This window comes from Eleginops maclovinus, chromosome 5 (assembly GCF_036324505.1).
Source record: "Eleginops maclovinus isolate JMC-PN-2008 ecotype Puerto Natales chromosome 5, JC_Emac_rtc_rv5, whole genome shotgun sequence".
Taxonomy (NCBI): domain Eukaryota; kingdom Metazoa; phylum Chordata; class Actinopteri; order Perciformes; family Eleginopidae; genus Eleginops; species Eleginops maclovinus.
In genome coordinates this window covers 19921630-19939784 of record NC_086353.1, presented here as the reverse complement: position 1 = coordinate 19939784, position 18155 = coordinate 19921630, and the positions used below count along the sequence as shown (strand labels likewise).

Here is an 18155-nt window from a genome sequence, read left to right as displayed (position 1 = left end):
ATATATTAAAAACAATTAAAACAATTAAAAAAACGTTTTATTTCGTAAACCTCTTTTTGTTTCAAAGCAGATATTTATGAGCTGCTTGGTTTGTGCAACAGTCCAACAAAATATAGAAAATGTTACAATCAAATTGACAAGTCTACTGTAATCTAGACGAGACACGGGTACAATAACTTTCTATAGTAACCTTCAAGTTATCATTAGTAAGACAATATTAGATGCATTTATTTTGTGCAGTTTACTCATATGTGTTTTATATGGACAGCATGTTTGTTGACAAACAGTGTTGCACGTGGTCAGGTAGGGCAGGTGGTTAGTCAGGGCCGATTACCCACTCCAACTTGTTGGTTTGGACCATCACTTAATGTGGCGGACCCTTCGCACGAACACGGAATGGAAGGGTGTAGGGGTTGGTTTGGAATTGGGCAGTAGGGTTATTTCCAAACCAAACCCCTACACCCTCGCAAAGAGTGTCCGCCACATTAAGTGCCGTTCCAAACGAACTAGTGGGGAGTGGGAGTTATCAAACTCTCCAACTGGAAGTCATTTAACCCTTCAACAGCTAATCTTCACCCCCTGATAACGTATGATGGAATGAATCACTACAAATAGTTCCGTGCAAACATTTACGAATAACTAACTAAGATCGTTTTAGGTTACAACTTCAGGGGGTACTTGGGACCATATAGACCCGGGTCTAGACTAAATAAATTGCATTTGCCTGATAGGTTTTTTCTATATTTACAGGAACAAAAACCAAGAAGCTTATAAACATCGGATGCTGAAAAGTGATACTTAAAAGAAACAGATCTTACAAAATGTTGAGCTTTACCTAAATGTATCATTTTTTACACAGAATCTAAACCATGTTGAAGTAAGTCCCAAAGCCTGCCGCTGTATTTACGTCCTCCACCTTACAAAAGGAGACTAAAACGGAGTTTGCTACATCATCTATATGACGTGTGTATGGGTCGGTTCGGAATTGAGCCATAATTTGAGACAGTGGGGAGAAACAAATGACATACTAAGACTTCACAGACGAGGCTTTAAACAACACATTACACAATAGTGGCTGCTGGCAACAAAGTCACCACATGGGAGAGGAAAAAATCTACACAAACTGCAGAGAAATAATAAAATCACATCTCGGGAGAAATAAATATACACTTCACCAGCAGGGGGGGCAAAAACAGTACAATGGAAGCTCATTGACAACACTGGTCACTGTCAAACACAAATAGTCACAGCTACACCAGATATTAGGCCATGCAGTGAGTGGAGTGGAGTGGAGCAGAGCAGCTGCTGGGACACACATACCATGCGCTGACATGCAGTGTGACAGTGGGTGTGGCCTAACCATCGTAAGAATCCATTAGAGGCAAAGAGGCCTGGCTCTCCCCATACATCCCTCCCTGAGAGAGAGAAGGAGAGATACACAAGAAAGAGCAGGAGAGTGTGATAGAGAAAGGCGACGTACAGGAGGGGGTGAACAGAGAGGGTTAAAGAGAAAGAAAAAGTAAAAGGGAAATAAGGTTATCAGAAGAGAAAAGAAAGAAGGGTTAGTTAGTTTAAAAGTTAGTTATGTGAGGTCGTGTTTCAGGGGGAGAAAAAAGAACACCGGTGAGAAATTCATGTGAAACACACAGCTCAAACGCACTGCTTTCACAAGACATGCGCGGACATGCTGTCTGTGGGTGTGTGAGAGCACTTCCGATCACACGCTAACATTTTTAGCAGGAGGTGAGGATATTGGTCCGTGTGTCGTCCTGAAACATTAAGAAGTTGTATGCGTTTGTTGCACATGATAAACAACTTTCATATTTCCAATACGTTCAGCTAGGTGCACAGAATGTCTCCTGAATGAACTGTGTCCCACGGATGAAGCAGAGGCAAGCTAATTATTCAAAGCAGATACGTGTCAAATGGGGATCTGGTCTGCACTAGAAGTGTTTTCAACAAACTGTAGATAAGGTAAGTAAGGGGATGCAGAGAGCACGCATTAGTTTATGTTATTGACTGAGGGAGTTATTCTCATTAAAGGGATGGTTTGGATATTTGAAGTAGGGTTGTGTCAGGTATTTTATCCATAGTCAGGATGTTATTTACAGTAAATGGTGGTCGCACCCAATCTGGAGAAACAGACAGGAGTTACATCAAAGAAGCAATGTGCTGCTTTAGACGGCGCAGAAGTAAAACGCATATATATCATTTTAAATGTACTCAGTCAGCCTTTTCCCCCCCGATATGTAACGTTTAAAAATAACTAACCGATAGAGGCAAAAGGTAAAATTACAGTATTTTTCAGTTACCCAACTTCAAGGGGCCCTGTTATGCTCATTTCAGGTTCATGCTTGTATTGTGTGTCTCTCCTGTGACATGTTTCCATGCTTTAATGTTCAAAAAGCTCTTTATTTTTCTCATACTGCCTGTGCTGGAGCACCTTTTTTCACCCTCAGTCTGAAACCAGAGCCTAGTCTGCTCTGATTGGTTAGCTCTGTTGGGATTAGTCAACCGCTTAGAGAGTCCCGCCACTTAGCCTATCATGTACAATGTGTTGGAGAGCTACCCAATAGGAGCTTAAGTGTTACATAGTGATGTCACTAAGGAAGTAATCAAAAGGAGTCGAATGGAGGGGTTAAGGCTTTAGACCCTTTACATGCACAACAATCAATACAACACACTACAGGAAAGGGACAACCATGAAGAGCATAATACGGCCCCTTAAAAAGATGTCTGACAGCAACAGTAGAGGAATAAATATATTCTAAACATAGCTTACTTTAATTGATATTGTATTTTGAGGTGGCTAAATTGCATTTGGCTGCCCACCGCTCAGCTTCTGTGCGGCTGCTCCATAATGATCAATACACTGAGTAAGGATAATTACCTCACATAACCATACTTCAAAACATCCAAACTATCCCTTAAAGTGCAGTCATGTAGGGTAACGTGTGGGAAGAGTGAGTAGAACGTGTGTGTGTCCAGGTTTTTACCTGAACTGCGTCTCTGTCAGCAGGTTCGAGTGTGTTATCCAGAGTGTTCCTTCTCCCTCTCTGGTCCAGTGTGGAGTAAGCATCTAAGGGAGAGAATCATAAATTAAACCACAGGTGTTTTTAACGCAAAAACCTCACCAATATAGTAATCATGCCTGTATTACAGCCTATTATAACGCTGTGTGTTCTCCATTGTCACACTTGCCTGGTCCCATGTCGTTCAGTGGAATCATTTCCCGGTCCCCTTTGCCCCCTGTGTGCAGAAAAAAGACAAAAACACGGAGCATGGACGTGAGATGAGAGATGTTACAGCTCCCTCAGGAGAGAGCCAGTGTTAAACCGGTCCATCTCTGCCAAAGATAGATCAGTGTGTAGGCGTGTTTTGGAAGAGTTTCAAGTGTCACACATGAGCCAGCGAGTTTTTGCAAATATATCATTTACGCTGTGCGATTGGTAGATTTGAGTAACCCTACAAATCAGAGCCAAATAGCTTAAAAAGATCTTTTGAACATTTGAAGGGGATTTTTCTTTTACATAAAGGTGATGACAGATAACCCTGTTAAGGATTATCTTAAATTCCCGACTGCGGTGAACCCTTTAATGTCTCCTACGGTAAGCAGGTTCAGACAACCGTGCAAGAATCAAATTACAACTCCCATTTCATTCTCTCAAAATCTATTGTCATATTATACGAACAGCTTATCATAGTAGTGCGGATTCTTTTTGAAACAGCAGTTACATTTTTTTAAATTTGAAGCACGACTCTGTGGAGATCAAGCGATTAGACTCAAGGACTATTAGGCCTTGTTCACACTGCAGGCAAAAGTGGCACAAATCCGATTTTTTTGCTCATATGTGACTCAGATCTGATTTCTTTATAACAGTGTGAACAGCACAAATCACATGGAATCGGATTTTTTCAAATCAGATTCGGGCTTCTTTCATATGTGGTCCTAAATCGGATACAGGTTAGATGTTTTGCAATGCGACCTCAGTCTGAGCAGTCATGTCGCAATTCATGCGACTTTTACGTCATGCTAGAACGACAATGGTCATAAATCGTCCCAGATATGGGCAACCTGTGCTGAAGATGGCAACAATACACTTCTCTTTTTTGTTTTTCAGGATTCTGGGGCGGGATTAGCCTTTATTGGAGAGTGATAGAGGGGGACAGAGCGGATGAAATGTGTAAATGGTTCCTGGCCGGATTCGAACCTGGGTTGTCCACACAGTAACTGAGCCCCAATACATGGGCCACTAGCTCTAAAGGTGAGCTATACAGCAGCGGAAAAGAACAAGAAAGTTCTTAACTGTTAAATTATTTTAGATTAGAATTTGTATAATAGAGGAAAAAAATGACTATTTAAGTTTGCTTTACTTGTTTGAGTTTTCATCTTTGGTTTTGATTTGTGTTAGATCTTAAATGCCTATTGTTAAATGTGTGTGGAAACTATTTTGTTTATTTTTGACTCCAGAATCATCAAGTCATCACGGTTGGGATCAAACTAAAAACTTGAAAGACAACCAGTTGGAAAGGTCTATTTCAAAAAGCTGCCTGAAGTGGCTTAGCAAAACAATGTTAGGAAGCCCGGCAAATTCCCTGCAAACAACACTTTTGCTGGACAGACATTAAACACTTGCTTCCACGCTGGTGCTCTGGTGCATGAGGCTCCTGACCTTTGTCTATGAGCGGCAGGGTGCTGTCCTCGTATCCCCCGTTGGCTCTGGTGTTGTTGCTGGGAGGGTTGAGGTTGACCATGAAGTCCGTCTTCTTCCAGCCGTCCTTCTCCAAAGTGCGCCGCAGCTCCTTGTAGCCCCACACGGTCTGCAGCACCAGGCCGGCCCCGCGCACCTCCCTCTCAGAGCGATTCCTGGAGAGGGATGGGAGTGAGACATACTCTCACAAGAACAATCTAACAATAGAAGCACCCAAGCAGTTCTGCACGCTTTGATCCTCTTACATCTTCAGTGTTGCATAACCTGCTGGTCTCAGGTTAGTAAGACTGTGCTGAAACCAAGGGAGGTTTTTTTTCTTCTCACTTGGTGTTAGATAAAAAGTCATTAAAGCACCCTGACTGACTGACTGACTGACTGACTGACTGACTGACTGACTGAACATCTGCTTTCTCATTTACAACCATCTAGCCAAAGAATATGCTTCCAGCTGAGCTTTAAACCTGCACAGACTTTCATTCTTTTTCCCATAGTGCTAAAAAATGGCTATTGAGCAAATTGCTGTCGAGTTATTAGTTGGAATTAATTGTAATATTGTATTTGCACTGTATGTATTCTATTTGATTTACTGATTTTTTGTAAGTGTGATAGAAACGGTGAAATGTTTTTACTGTTTGTTTCATTCGTAGGGGTTTACCTGCCCAAGGACTGTAGATTGAAGTTAGATAAAAGGCTCAAATCTAGCATAGATCCTTTAATCCTGTAATCCATGACAATAATTACATTACATTTTTTTCAAATGCACTCACATGGATGCTAGTGTTTCAAAAATGCAGGTTCACCTGGCGACAAACATGTTAAATACCTCTTAAAATAGCACAGACTGCAGAGCTCTTCCCCCTTAAATTCAGGTATACTGCACACATTATATTTATGTATTGTCATTTCTCACTTTCTTACTTGTTCTTAAATGTATACTTCTTGTAATAATTCTTTTATTTTAAAATAGCTTCCAAAATATTCCTAAATTTGCTCCTTTTGTAGAACCTAATTCCTCTTACTGTGTTTAAGTATGCCCCATGAAGCAAATTGATTTGGTTTTGAAAACAATAAGGACTCTTTTTTGTTTAGATTTTTTCATATTGCTCAGTTGATTTATTTATTTCTGTTTTATGTTGTCTGTTTTTTCCTGGATTATTGGTTAGGAAACTGTTATGATTTGAATGTGTGTCTTTGTTTTGTGTTGTTAAAATTATGTATTTGTGCTAAAATGTAAAAATGTGTATTTTTGATTAAAAGAAAGATTAACATTTTTTTTTTTAAAGAGGTCATTTCTTGTGTAAACTTTCTTGGCAATTAACCGAATTTTCAATGTTGTCGGGCAGAAAATGATCTCAAACATGACCCCTTACCCGTCTTTGTTAATGAGCACGAGTCTCTCGATCCCCTGCGAGGATCGGAGGGTCTTGGCGGACTCAAGGCTGGAGCCCAGAACCTCCTGGAGCGTGCTCAACACCGACACCACCGTCTCCTCCGACAGCGCTCGCACCGGCTGACTCTGCCCGCCGCCGGGGAGGTTGGCAACTAGATGAGGCACCGCATGTTTGCCTGGCAACAGCAGCATGAGAAGAGCGTTAAAAATGTTGATTGTTTACTTAAAAACTGACTCAGTTCCAACTAATCTCACCTAGTAGATCTCTGTTGCGAGCGTCGATGGCCATGTTGCGCAGGGCTCCGGACATGGCGCGGACCACACGGTCGTTGCCGTGAGCGAGCAGCTCCGTCATCATGGGTAGCCCCTTCTCTTGCCGTAGCAAGGCGCGGATGTATCGCCCATACTGAAACAGAACATTTTCTCTCCTTAGATACTCTTCCTTACACAGACTGTTGTATCTTCTGAGAGAAATGTGTGTTTCCTGCTAAAGGAGCTCCACTAAGTACTCTCTTTTTCTTTGTAATTGAAAGCTTTATTGACACAATATACACGGCATTCACATGCTCGTTACGTATATGTATTCATGTTATTATTTTCTTGAACATACATGTGTCTGTTAGCTATTGATCCAGTCAAATGTCTTTGCTTTGAGCCTTGTATAGAATCCATTTTTCCCACTTCCTGTTGAGCTGTGGTTCTTGTAATCTCCATTTATGGGTACGTTTTTCCATCAAAAACATTTCTTCCACAGTTGTTACCTATTGTTTTAATGGAGTCTTAAATATGCTTAAATGAAACATTGACAGACGTCTGGTGCTTCATTTCTCATGTTTAAGGAGGTAGACTTGAACACAAATGTCGTGGATATTTCTAAATAAAGGCATTTCTTGAAGATGATGATATGCATTCCCGTTATATCTTTGCGGTGATGGATACATCTCCATACAGATGCATTGTTACAACCCTAAGACTATTGTTAAATGTGCATATGGTCAGACATACAGTACATTTACAGAATTGTTGATAATCCTGTCCAGAGGAAGCTAAATTATAACAACGTAATAATATTTGACAGTTAATAATGGCAGTGGCTTTGTTCCACAACGAGACTTCCTGAACTACTAGTATTCATCTCTCATTCCCCCGGATAATTCCCTTCACTAATCTACGTGCAGCCGTCTGAACCCCTCAGAAACAGCACTTAGGAATTACAAGACTGTACATGCCTCCTTTAAGCCAGGAGTTATTGTTTCCTCTGCAGTAATGAGTGGATTGATAAGGTGAAATTAGAGGTATTTGGGGTCAAGAACAATTCGAAGAAAAAAGGCTAAAATCTGGCCATAGATCATCCTTTCTGCTCTTATAACAAAAGTATTTTTGTGAACAATAACTACAACTTTTTTTTCAAAACGCACTCATTATGAATGCAAGTATTTCAAAAATGCAGTTTTAACTGGCGACAAACAGGTAAAATACCTCTTGCCCAGCTCTTCCCCCTTACATTCAGGTATACTGCAGATTTTGCACATTATTGTTGCACTTGTTTGTAAATGTATACTTCTTGTAATCATTCTTTTATTTTAAAAAAGCTTTCAAAATAGTCTTACATTTGCTCCTTTTATTAGAACCTAATTCCTCTTACTGTACGTTTGCACCATTATACACTAAAGCTAACTTGTATGTGTAAACCTACTTGGCAATAAACCTGGTTCTGAATCTGATCTGGCAGAAAATGGCAAGAAGAAAGAGTTAGAGGATTCGCAAAACACCTTAAGATTTGAACATCCTACTGTTAGATAGGCTGCAGGATGTAAGGGCTGTGCACAGGGAGACCACTTCAGCTTTATCCTTCTCTCTTGTTTTATTATTTATAGATATGGCTTTGAGTTCAATGATTTCCTCTTTTTTTTTATTGCATTCTATAAACTACTGACAATGGCAGCCATTCCAGTGTCTGTTGAATTCCAACACAGAGGAAAATTGTCAATAGTTTATAGAATATAATAAAAACAAAAGAAAAATCATTGAACTCAAAGACATATCTATAAATAATAAAACGAGAGAAGGATAAAGCTGAAGTGGTCTCTTAATTTTTTCCACGGTTGTATTATGTGAATGGACCTCAAGACAGTGTGTGTTGGTGAAAAAGGAAGGAGAAAATAATGGATAGCAGGTCTTACGGTCCAGCGTCCAGCACACAGGTTCTGAACGGCTCCGGCCGAGGCCTCCAGTACGGTGGGGTTCTTCGACTCTTTGAGCAGAGAGGTGTAGATGCGGACCACCTCGGGCTGGAACAACAGCTCGTAACCTACAGGGGAGAAGAAAGTGAGGATAGCAGGAAAGAGGGGGGAAGATTAAGTTGTAAGCACACATGTAAATATTATGTAAGAATACAATATTTTCCTCCGTTTTTCTGTACTTTAGGATACAGACAGTGAAAGTGTGTAGCTACCTTTAGCAGGCGCGGTCCTCTTTGGAATGTCTATTATGTCTGCAGCTCCATCGTCATCTTTCTTACCTGAAATTGAACATTCCAGCTTTAGAAAACACACAGAACCTAAATATAAAACGCAGATTTAGATGAATTAGTTCTACTGTTTATTCTATTGAGGTGAGACGAACGCTATGACTGAACACAGAGATGCGTGAGGCGTGCGGGTTAGTACTACCGACCTGTTAGCTACTCCATTACTACGACAACAACGGGCAGCGGAAGCAAAGTGCAGTCAAACAGGTAGAGAGCTTACCTTTGGAAAACCACTCATCTGTAACCCAGCGTAGAAAAGGGGGAGAGAAGGAGAGAAAGACGGGAGGAGGAGGAAGAGAAAGCATTTATAGTAAGTAAGAGGAAAGCAGCCATAACTGAGCCACCCAGTTAACACCTGCTCACACCCGACAGCACCAGCCAAGTGTGAAGGCCCGTTAAAGCAGAACATTCCACACACACACACACACACACACACACACACACACACACACACACACACACACACACACACACACACACACACACACACACACACACACACACACACACACACACACACACACACACACACACACACACACACACACACACACACACACACACACACACACACACACACACACACACACACACACACACACACACACACACACACACAGCTGTTATAAGTGTCTGTTTAACCGACCTGAACATTATAAACACACAGAAAAGTCTTTAGTCCCCAAACTAATAAACAGTGTGTGATTTCAAATGTCCAATACTATCTGTTTATTATTGCGCCTGAAAACCATTGATCGAAAGATTATATAAAGAATCGTCGAGACGTGATTATTTTTCACTGAAAAAAGCAGGCGATAGCCTTGTGTAACAAAAGATATTTGTACTCTAAACAAGCCTACGCCGTAACTCTTTAAAGATTTTTATTTTAGGCAACCAATTCCCTCATTGTAGAGACAGAGTTGAAGCGGGGAGAGGAATACAACGAACAAAATAATGTTTTAAACAAACTAAAAACGCATGTCTGGCTCCTAACATTTTAATTCAGACTCTGGTGTGACTGGTCAAAAGCTTAGAAATGCACCGCCCTTTAGCCTATAGGTACAATGTGGAGGAGCGCTCGCCAAAAGAAGCGCAATTGTTACCTAGTGATGTCATTATGTGACGTATGTAAACAAAGGATGACTCATTTCTGCTTGCTAAATGAGACACAGGTTGCATTTCTTTTTAATATTACTGTAGGAATCATTTATTTGGGTTTTACGGCTTTTGGCCAGGCCTCCCCAAAAAAGGCATTTTTAGTCACCTTAATGGAAATAGGAGAATCTTTAAAAGTGTTTGACCTTTCATAAAATTACCGAATATTATATGTGAATCTAAAGCTGATTGGCTGATTCTTCAGAAAGGAAAAGTGTAGCTTCTTACAGCCCAAAATATGTCTTTTAAATGTAATAACGTTGTTTCTGTATTGCCTCATTGTATCAAAGCTAAAGGAACATTTCAAAAACAAAAGGGGGGGCTGCACTCTCAGCGAAACACAAACAGAGAGCAGCAGGAGAGAGGATGAGCTTTCTCAGAGTTGGGGAAATTGCTGACATTCCTCTGTGAGCGAGTGGTTTTGTGTGTGTGTGTGTGTGTGTGTGTGTGTGTGTGTGTGTGTGTGTGTGTGTGTGTGTGTGTGTGTGTGTGTGTGTGTGTGTGTGTGTGTGTGTGTGTGTGTGTGTGCGTGTTGGTATCAGTGTGGCGACACACTGCCATCACAGTGACATCACCACAGATGTAGCTCCTCCTCCTTCTCCTAACTCTCTAGGTGACACAGACCTTTGCTCTTGCGGGAGCTGAAGCAGCCGCCCTTCTGGCTGGAGGGGGCGGGGCCCTGGTTGAGGGGTGCGGCCTCCTGGTAGCGCTCACAGCCGGGGATTTCACGGTGCACGTGATAGGACAGGTTCCTCAGCAGACACACGCTGTTCTCTATCAGCTGCAAATATTGAGGGAAAACGCCGGGAGAGGTGGAGAGAATAGACGAGGGGGAATTAATGACATGCAAAGTGTTTTTCAAACATCTGGAATGGGATCGAGATAAAGATCAGTCACAAACAGAACTCATGTCATCACACAGGGCAAAGCTGCTGGGATTTTTTGCGCCAGGAGCAGATCGATCCCTTTTAAACTGTGAAATATGGATTAACTGTGCAACACTCCGCAGTATTTATTCAACTGTGCAATGTTCTCCATTAATTATTAACGAGTGCAATGCTCATATCTTACATTGCAAATATGTGTAATAATGGGTTTTAGGCATTAATATAGTGATTAATACACCAGTACTATTGTATATACTGTAAAATACACATTTCTCATATTTATTATTGTTATTTTGTATAGTAAAATGTGTCAGTGTTACTTAAACTACTTTATGTTATTATGAATATTTTTTTTTTATTTCAACTAAAAGTTCAAATAAAACAACTTACAGCAACTGGTATACATTGCTAATTCCCCCAGAAATAAAAACTGTTGATTCATAAACTGATTTCCAGCATTAATATAAATACACTACTCCTACTGAATACAGAGTTTACTGTTGTAATATATTGAGCCTATTTTTACTGACTATGTTTATATAATTGTTTGTTAGATCATTTTTTTAACTTGTCTAAAATGTATCAACCGTTAAAAAACATTGTCCCCTGTGTAAAGTATAAAGTATTCCTGATTATTATTCTGATGAAGTCACCAGGTAGTGAAAGACGGATGGAGACAACATATTAATGTCTTTAGTATCTCTTCTAAAAACACTGCATCTTTTAAGTGACCAGTTGTCTTTTTCTGCAAACAAACTATCTAAAATACCATCCTTTTTACTTTTATGAACCCAGTTATTCGCAGTTTATAGAATAAAACTAAATGGAAATTTGAGTCAAACTCATCCCCACTATTATGCTGATGATTGAGCAGAGCAGCGTCTTAACTTTTTCCTGTTAGAAACAACATTGTCAAAAAACTTAGTGGTCCTTCTTTACATTCACTCACCTTATTGTCCACGTCTTTACAGTCAATCTGGGATTGGACGATGTACATGAGCGAATCCACCAATCCCGTGCACTCCCTCAGCTTCCTCCGCGCCTCGCTCCGCTCTGAACTCACGTTTCTTCCGGACAGAGGAAAGGTGAGATAAGGGGAATGTAAAACAAAACGTGGATTAGCGGTGTGAAAGGTCGGGGAAATAATTGAGGCTATTAAAGAGGTTAAAGGTGAGAGGAAAGAGTTCATCTAAAATGACTACAAAGGGATTCCTGCACACAATGCTTGAACACGCCCTCCCTCCCCCCCCCCCCTAGAGTTGTTTGAATGAAACTCCTGTTAAATCCTCCGCTTTACAAAGAGTGTACAGTTTGGGGGGTATCCAGTTTCAGCTCTGGACCTATTTCTCTCTGACTCAGTGCTACTCAGGACAGGATGGATGGAAACTTACTGAAACTGAGACCCCGTTAGTTCATTCATTGGTGAGGAAGGCATGTAAAGAGAGGAAGATGTGGGGGGGGGGACTCTGTGGAATGATACTCAGCCTTGCTCTTTTGTTTCGGCTCGTTATTCCCAGTGACAGGCCCTGCCCCTCTCACACAATACCAGGACACATTTCCTTCCAGAGCACGGGCGCTGATTTAACCTCGCTGCATAGCTCAGGAACTTTGTGTACACGTTGTGGGCGGCAAACAAAGGTTTGTGTTGTTGTGGGACGTAAGTGTCAATGGGGTCTGGAGCAACCACTTTCAGGAAGTTACTTAAGGATCATATTTGTATTCTATGCCTTTATTGTGACATATTTACATGTTCTAATTCTCCAAAAGTTCTTTATTTTTACTCCTACTGCCTGTGTTGCATCACCCCTCTGTCTGAAACCAGAGCCTCGTCTGCTCTGATTGGTCAACCTCCTGGAAATGCCCTCCCCTTTGCCTATCACATTTCATGTGTTTGAGCGTTAATGAATAGACGGTGTGCACATACTGCTGTCACTGTGTCGCGGAGTCCAATCGAGGCAACACCTGCATGTGGCTTTTAAGGAGTACTATATGTTCATTTCCTTGCCTTTCTGAAGTTCCTAAGTCATATTAAAAAAAGCTTTTCCTAAAGGTCCATCACTTTTTTTTTTTATTCTGACACCTTTTCTCTACATTGCTTAATAAGATCTACTAATAGAATTTTAAAATGTAACAAACGCATGTGTTTAATAGTGATCCTCATAGAAAATGGCACTATGATCATTTTAGATATTTGTATTTATTTAACAGGGACAGCGCACATTGATACAACTTTCTGTAAATGTGACAGAGTTAGCCAAGAGGCTTTTTCCATCCGTAGTCCCTGGACTGTTTCAAGGATAATGCAAGTTATTTTACAGATAGGGTCATTCCTTATTCCGGGAATCTTATAGCATTTTAAATTCCAGTCAAATGATCGCACTTTTTAAATATCGTGCAGTCCTACTCAAATTCATGTTTATTCTGCCTCCTTTTATTGATGAAAATGAGGGACATTCTTTATGTTTAATGATCTTGAACTCCAGTGTTTGGTCTGATACTGTCCAAACTGTTTCTGCAAATACTGACCTTTATAAGTCTTTAACATGCAGAGTTATTCACAGATGCTTCTCTCTAATTAACCGTGTGGTCAGAAGGAATGCATAGATAACAGGCTGGAACAAACTGTTTACACTGAGCGAGTCAATGCCCCCCTGTCCTCTGCTAGCCTCCCCCTATAAACCCTCCTCACCCTGCCCTGGTCTCTCAGAGTCACTGTAAGGATACAGGGCACTATATCCAAACAAATAGTAAAGGCTCAATAAACCACACGCATCCCTGTATTTCAAACGTATACCTTTTCACTCAAAGGATAGATTCTATAAGTGTGGTTTCAATGCTGCCAAAGAGGATATTATCCAGAAATTAAAAGAAAGAAGTCAGAGGCAAAAATTATATTCAGACAAAATGACCTCAGTACTAAAAAAATTGGAATTGGGGCGTTGTTTAACATCAAAACTGTGTCAAACACATTCATTTTTCACAAAAAATGTATTATTCAAAACACGGTCACAAACGATCTTCATTCGAAGTGTTTTATATAAAAGTTTAAGGATTAAACTGAACAAGAGTCTGTAAACAGATGTTTTTATATAGTTTTGTGTTGTTGAATATGGCCTCTATAAACTCTAATTCATTATAAAATGAATTTACCATATTTGTGATAATTATGAACAACTATACATTTTACAGGTGCAATAAAAACTGGGCCGGTTAGCTGATTCAAAAGCTTCTCCTCTGTTGACTAGTTATTGCCTTCCTCTCACACCCCCATGCTCCGTCACCCTGTTGAGTTGGCATGTTTCCATCTTCCTCACTACATGAACCCTCCCTCCTGCCTTTCCCCCCTCACGTCATCTCCCTGCTCCTCCCTTACCTCAGGCAGCCAGCTGTGTTGGTGAGGGCCGTCTCCCACTCCAGGTGTCTGGGCTTGCAGTTCTCCTCCCCTCCTCCCGCTCCATTGCTCCCTTGCTCCCAGCCAGAATGGGGCACAATCACTTCGTCGGAGAGGGCGTGGAGCGCGTGGTCCACGATCTCCATCTTCACCGAGTCGTGAGATGACAGGTTCCACAGCGTCCCTGGAGAAGAGAGATAACATTAAAAATGGCTGGGTTTTTGTATGTATAGGAAAAGATCATTTTATAGGCGAGATAACTTATAAAAAAAGCTTCACAATAAAGCATCCAAACAATAAAATACCATTTACAGCAGACCATTTACATGCACAAAGACATGCAGGAAAGGGAAACCCCAAAAAGCATAATAGGGCCCCTTTAAAACTACATTTTAGCTACTGTGCATTTTCACTCTGATTGGTCATGTGACCTTCTCACCTGTGATGATGTCAGTGAGGTCCTGGTCATGAGTCTTCCTCAGCAACCGGACCAGAGCGGGCACTCCGTCGCAGTTCTTGATGGCGATCTTGTTGTCGTGGTCTTTGCCGTAGGAAATGTTTTTTAGCGCGCCACAGGCTGCGTAGTGAACCTGGAACACATTGAGAGATTATTCAGTCGTTAGTGAGGATGGAGTAGCACTAAGGCCGAGTGCAGTAGTGGTGTGACCTAGTGGTAGATTGTGCAACACTGATAACACTTGTCTGAGGTTTTTCTACTAACGCAAGTCATAGTCTATAGTCGATAGTCGGCCACATACTGCAGCGTCATGGGTACTCTTTCTGAACAAACAAGATTATTATCCGAGATTTCTGAGAAAATGTTCATGGGAGAAATCTGTTTTTTCTAAACAACACTCCACTGTATATATTATTTTTACTCTAATGCTGGTTTATTCTATTTCTATTTTGAGATGTTTCTTTTCTTTTTTTGGGATTTTATATTTCTAATCATGTGCAATGCCTTGTTTTGTTTTATGCTGCTGCAACGCAAACATTTCCAGTTTGGGATTAATAAAGTACCTCTTATCTTATGACAAAATATCAAGAGGAGCTCATTACTTCAGAGCTCGATTTGATGGAGACAAACAGTCCAATCGTTTAGTGTAATGAAACTGCTAAAATGTTGCGAGTGTAGCAGAGATGCAGCAGCCTGATTGTCTCTTGGCTTCACCATGTCAGCCTGAGTGCGTATCAGATGCATCATCTCTGAATTATCTGAAGTATGTCTCATCGGTCCATTGGATCAGAATGAGCGTAACGTCTCGACTGCCTAGGGGCACCACAAAAATAGCAGCAGTAACTAATAGCAGTGCTATCTACACTATACTGTATTTTGGGTACGTTTGTATAAATACATACCTTCTTTTTTGAGAGCTTTTCTTTGGAAATCTGATATCTTGTTTAAGAGACAGAGCACAATTTGTGTTTACCCTGAAACCTTTTGTCAGAACGGAGGTAATAGTCTTGTTGATTCAAAAAAGCAAGAGCAGTTTTTTGGCCCAAATGTATCCTGTAACTTAGAACAAAAAAGAAATTCTCAAGGGAATGCAGAACGTTTCCTTGAGTATCTGACATTATATAATATAAAGCCCTCTTCATTTACACACCAGTACATGGACATCCAAAAAATAGTTTTTGTTTCAACACTTTTATACAAACACTACCTTTCGGACCTTAGCCTATCACGTACAATAAGTTGGATCGCTAGCCAAAAGTCCCAGTGTTACATAGTGATGTCATTATGTTACTACATTTTTAAAAAGACAGATGTGTGGGAGAGAAACTTGCAAACCATTCAAATGCACTAAAACCTATAGAACACACTACAGGAAAGAGAAAGGGCCTCTAAAGCAGAAGGTGCAGTCGCTGTTTGAACCATTTCTCCAGCCGGTACGTCCTCCGACACACTCAGACATCAAACTGGTCTCTGGCTGTAGAGCGTGTAATGTCAAATTTAGATGCCTCTCTGCTTGGAGAACGGAATGCATGCTGTGGTTTGTCTGGTAGTGCCCATACTAAGATCAGCAGAACCTAGCCACAGCCTCTGCTAAATGAAAGGGGATCATGGAGGGAAATAAAACATGGACCGTTTTGGCCGAATCCATATTTAGCACAAATGTTGCCCTACAGGATTCGACCGAGAGACATCAAACACGTAATGCTTATTTCTAGTTCCTTTGTTAGCTTGACTTTGTCTCAGTCCAATGAACGGTCTCACCGAGGAATACACTACATCCCATAAGCCTCTCTTCTACCCCACCTAGTACTGTCCAAACACCGTTTTATTTAGTGAGGAATGAGCAGAAAGCCAGGGGAGAAAACCAGCAGACTCACCTCTCTGTTTGGGTTGTCGAGCATAGAGACGAGCGCTGGGATGCCTTTCATTCGACGCACATCGCTCTTGACCTGGAAAACAAAAGCATGGTCATAACGTGGAGATGTGGATGGGGGCTGCTTTAAAAGGGACCCTATTTTGCTCATTTTCAGCTTCATATTTGTATTTTGTGCCTCTACTGTGACACATTTACATGCTTTAATGTTCAAAATTGTCTTTATTTTTCTCATTGTCTCTCTTTGATTTCTCTCGTGTCCAAGTCATAACAGGCTCTTAAACCATGTGAGGCAAGTTTTCAATAACAAGAAAAGCTGCCTTGTGCAGGAAACCATGCTCAGGAGAGCTGTGGGAGTGAAACAAACACTGATATTATGGGCCATAAAACCAAAATAATAAGCTAGAAATTAAAACGCTCAGTAGAGCAGAGGAAACTTGAAGAGTTGGGTGGTGATTCTTCGCTGGTTCATAGTGTTAAGCAACATCTTTCACATAACACAGATTCACTGATAAAATACTAGAAATATGAATGAGAGCAGCTTTAAGAACGGTTAAATGTAATAGACTGGACATATTATGCTCATTTCATGTTCACATTTATATTTAGATTTTTAAGGTTCAGAAAGCTCTTTATCTTTCTCATACTGCCTGGGCTGCAGCACCTCTTTTCACCCTCTGCCTGAAACCAGAGCCCAGTCTGCTCTGATTGGTAAGCTGGCCGGCTCTGTTGTGATTAATCACTTACAGATGTCCCTCCCCTCAAATACAAGTGTGTGTGTTACATAGTGATGTCATTATGTTACTGAATTAATAAAAGTAGTTTAATGGAAGTGTCCAGGCTACAAAGGGCCTCTTTAAGTCGGGTTTACCACTGTTTATCAAACAGCACAGCTTATCAAAATCACATCAACATCAGTCCGTTATAAAAAAGGGAGCAGTTTTGAACAAAGAAATTCAGTCAAAGCAGAGACAAAGAAAAGAAAAGCACCCCTTGACTTTCATAATTTGTGCCAGATAGTTTGGACATCTTGTTGCTGGGGCCTGCTGTTAACACAAATGAACTCTGCTGCAGAACAGACAGGCTGCATCTTCTATCCATCTGCGGCTTCATACTTTAGTCATTTCTTCATAGCCTTAGTTCAGAGTAGATCTGTACAAAGTAACGCTGCTTTCTCTCTTTTGTCCACGCTGTTGAGGATGCAGCAGTGTGTTATCTTTAGTAGAATAGCCTATGGACAAAACCAACCACGGGGGAGGGTCCCAAATTCACATGAACGTCCTCTGTAGTCGGTTCAACAACTTTGGAGAAAGAGCGATTGTTTTGAGAATTGTGAGATTGTTTTGAGCGTTGATGGTAAGAAGTGTTGTTATCAAGTCATGTTCTGCTTATCAATTCTCGACACACTAAAGTTGGAAGAACGACTTCGCAACTCCTGTAATTTAACCATCTAAGGCGAGCAGGATTAAACTATTAACCGACCAGCAAAGCTGACTGACTGCCGTCTGTCAAAACTCTACTGATTCATGAAATAATAAAATCATTAAAAGTATTTTTTTATACAAATTAAGAATTCTACATTTGAAAACATCTAATTATATTTTTATTTTATTTAGTTAATTTGACATTTTCTTTATTTATTAAATTACATCTTTTGATTCCACATTCTAACTCCAACTTTATTCAGTTTCTCTTTTTTTGTATTTATTTGAAAATACAGCAACAGTCACAAAACACAATTCCCCCCAGTACAGTATTCT

The 18155-nt window shown here is 40.6% G+C and overlaps 1 protein-coding gene across 8 annotated transcripts in view; it reads right to left on the bottom strand.

Moving 5' to 3' along the window:
- The window catches only part of ctnnd1 (catenin (cadherin-associated protein), delta 1), a 35772-nt gene that overhangs the window by 2203 nt on the left and 15414 nt on the right, over positions 1–18155 (bottom strand). For 5 of the 8 annotated variants that reach the window (XM_063883512.1, XM_063883506.1, XM_063883513.1 and 2 more), the window contains 14 exons: positions 16400–16471; positions 14505–14655; positions 14048–14249; positions 11624–11741; positions 10412–10568; positions 8853–8870; positions 8558–8623; positions 8286–8413; positions 6358–6508; positions 6083–6278; positions 4674–4867; positions 3202–3249; positions 2997–3079; positions 1361–1415 (listed from right to left, as the gene is read on the bottom strand). In XM_063883512.1, the coding sequence (XP_063739582.1) occupies positions 1361–1415; positions 2997–3079; positions 3202–3249; positions 4674–4867; positions 6083–6278; positions 6358–6508; positions 8286–8413; positions 8558–8623; positions 8853–8870; positions 10412–10568; positions 11624–11741; positions 14048–14249; positions 14505–14655; positions 16400–16471 (1639 nt within the window). Of the gene's footprint in view, positions 1–1320; positions 1416–2996; positions 3080–3201; positions 3250–4673; positions 4868–6082; positions 6279–6357; positions 6509–8285; positions 8414–8557; positions 8624–8852; positions 8871–10411; positions 10569–11623; positions 11742–14047; positions 14250–14504; positions 14656–16399; positions 16472–18155 lie in introns of all 8 variants that reach the window. The other 3 variants (XM_063883508.1, XM_063883510.1, XM_063883507.1) reach the window with 3 other exon arrangements.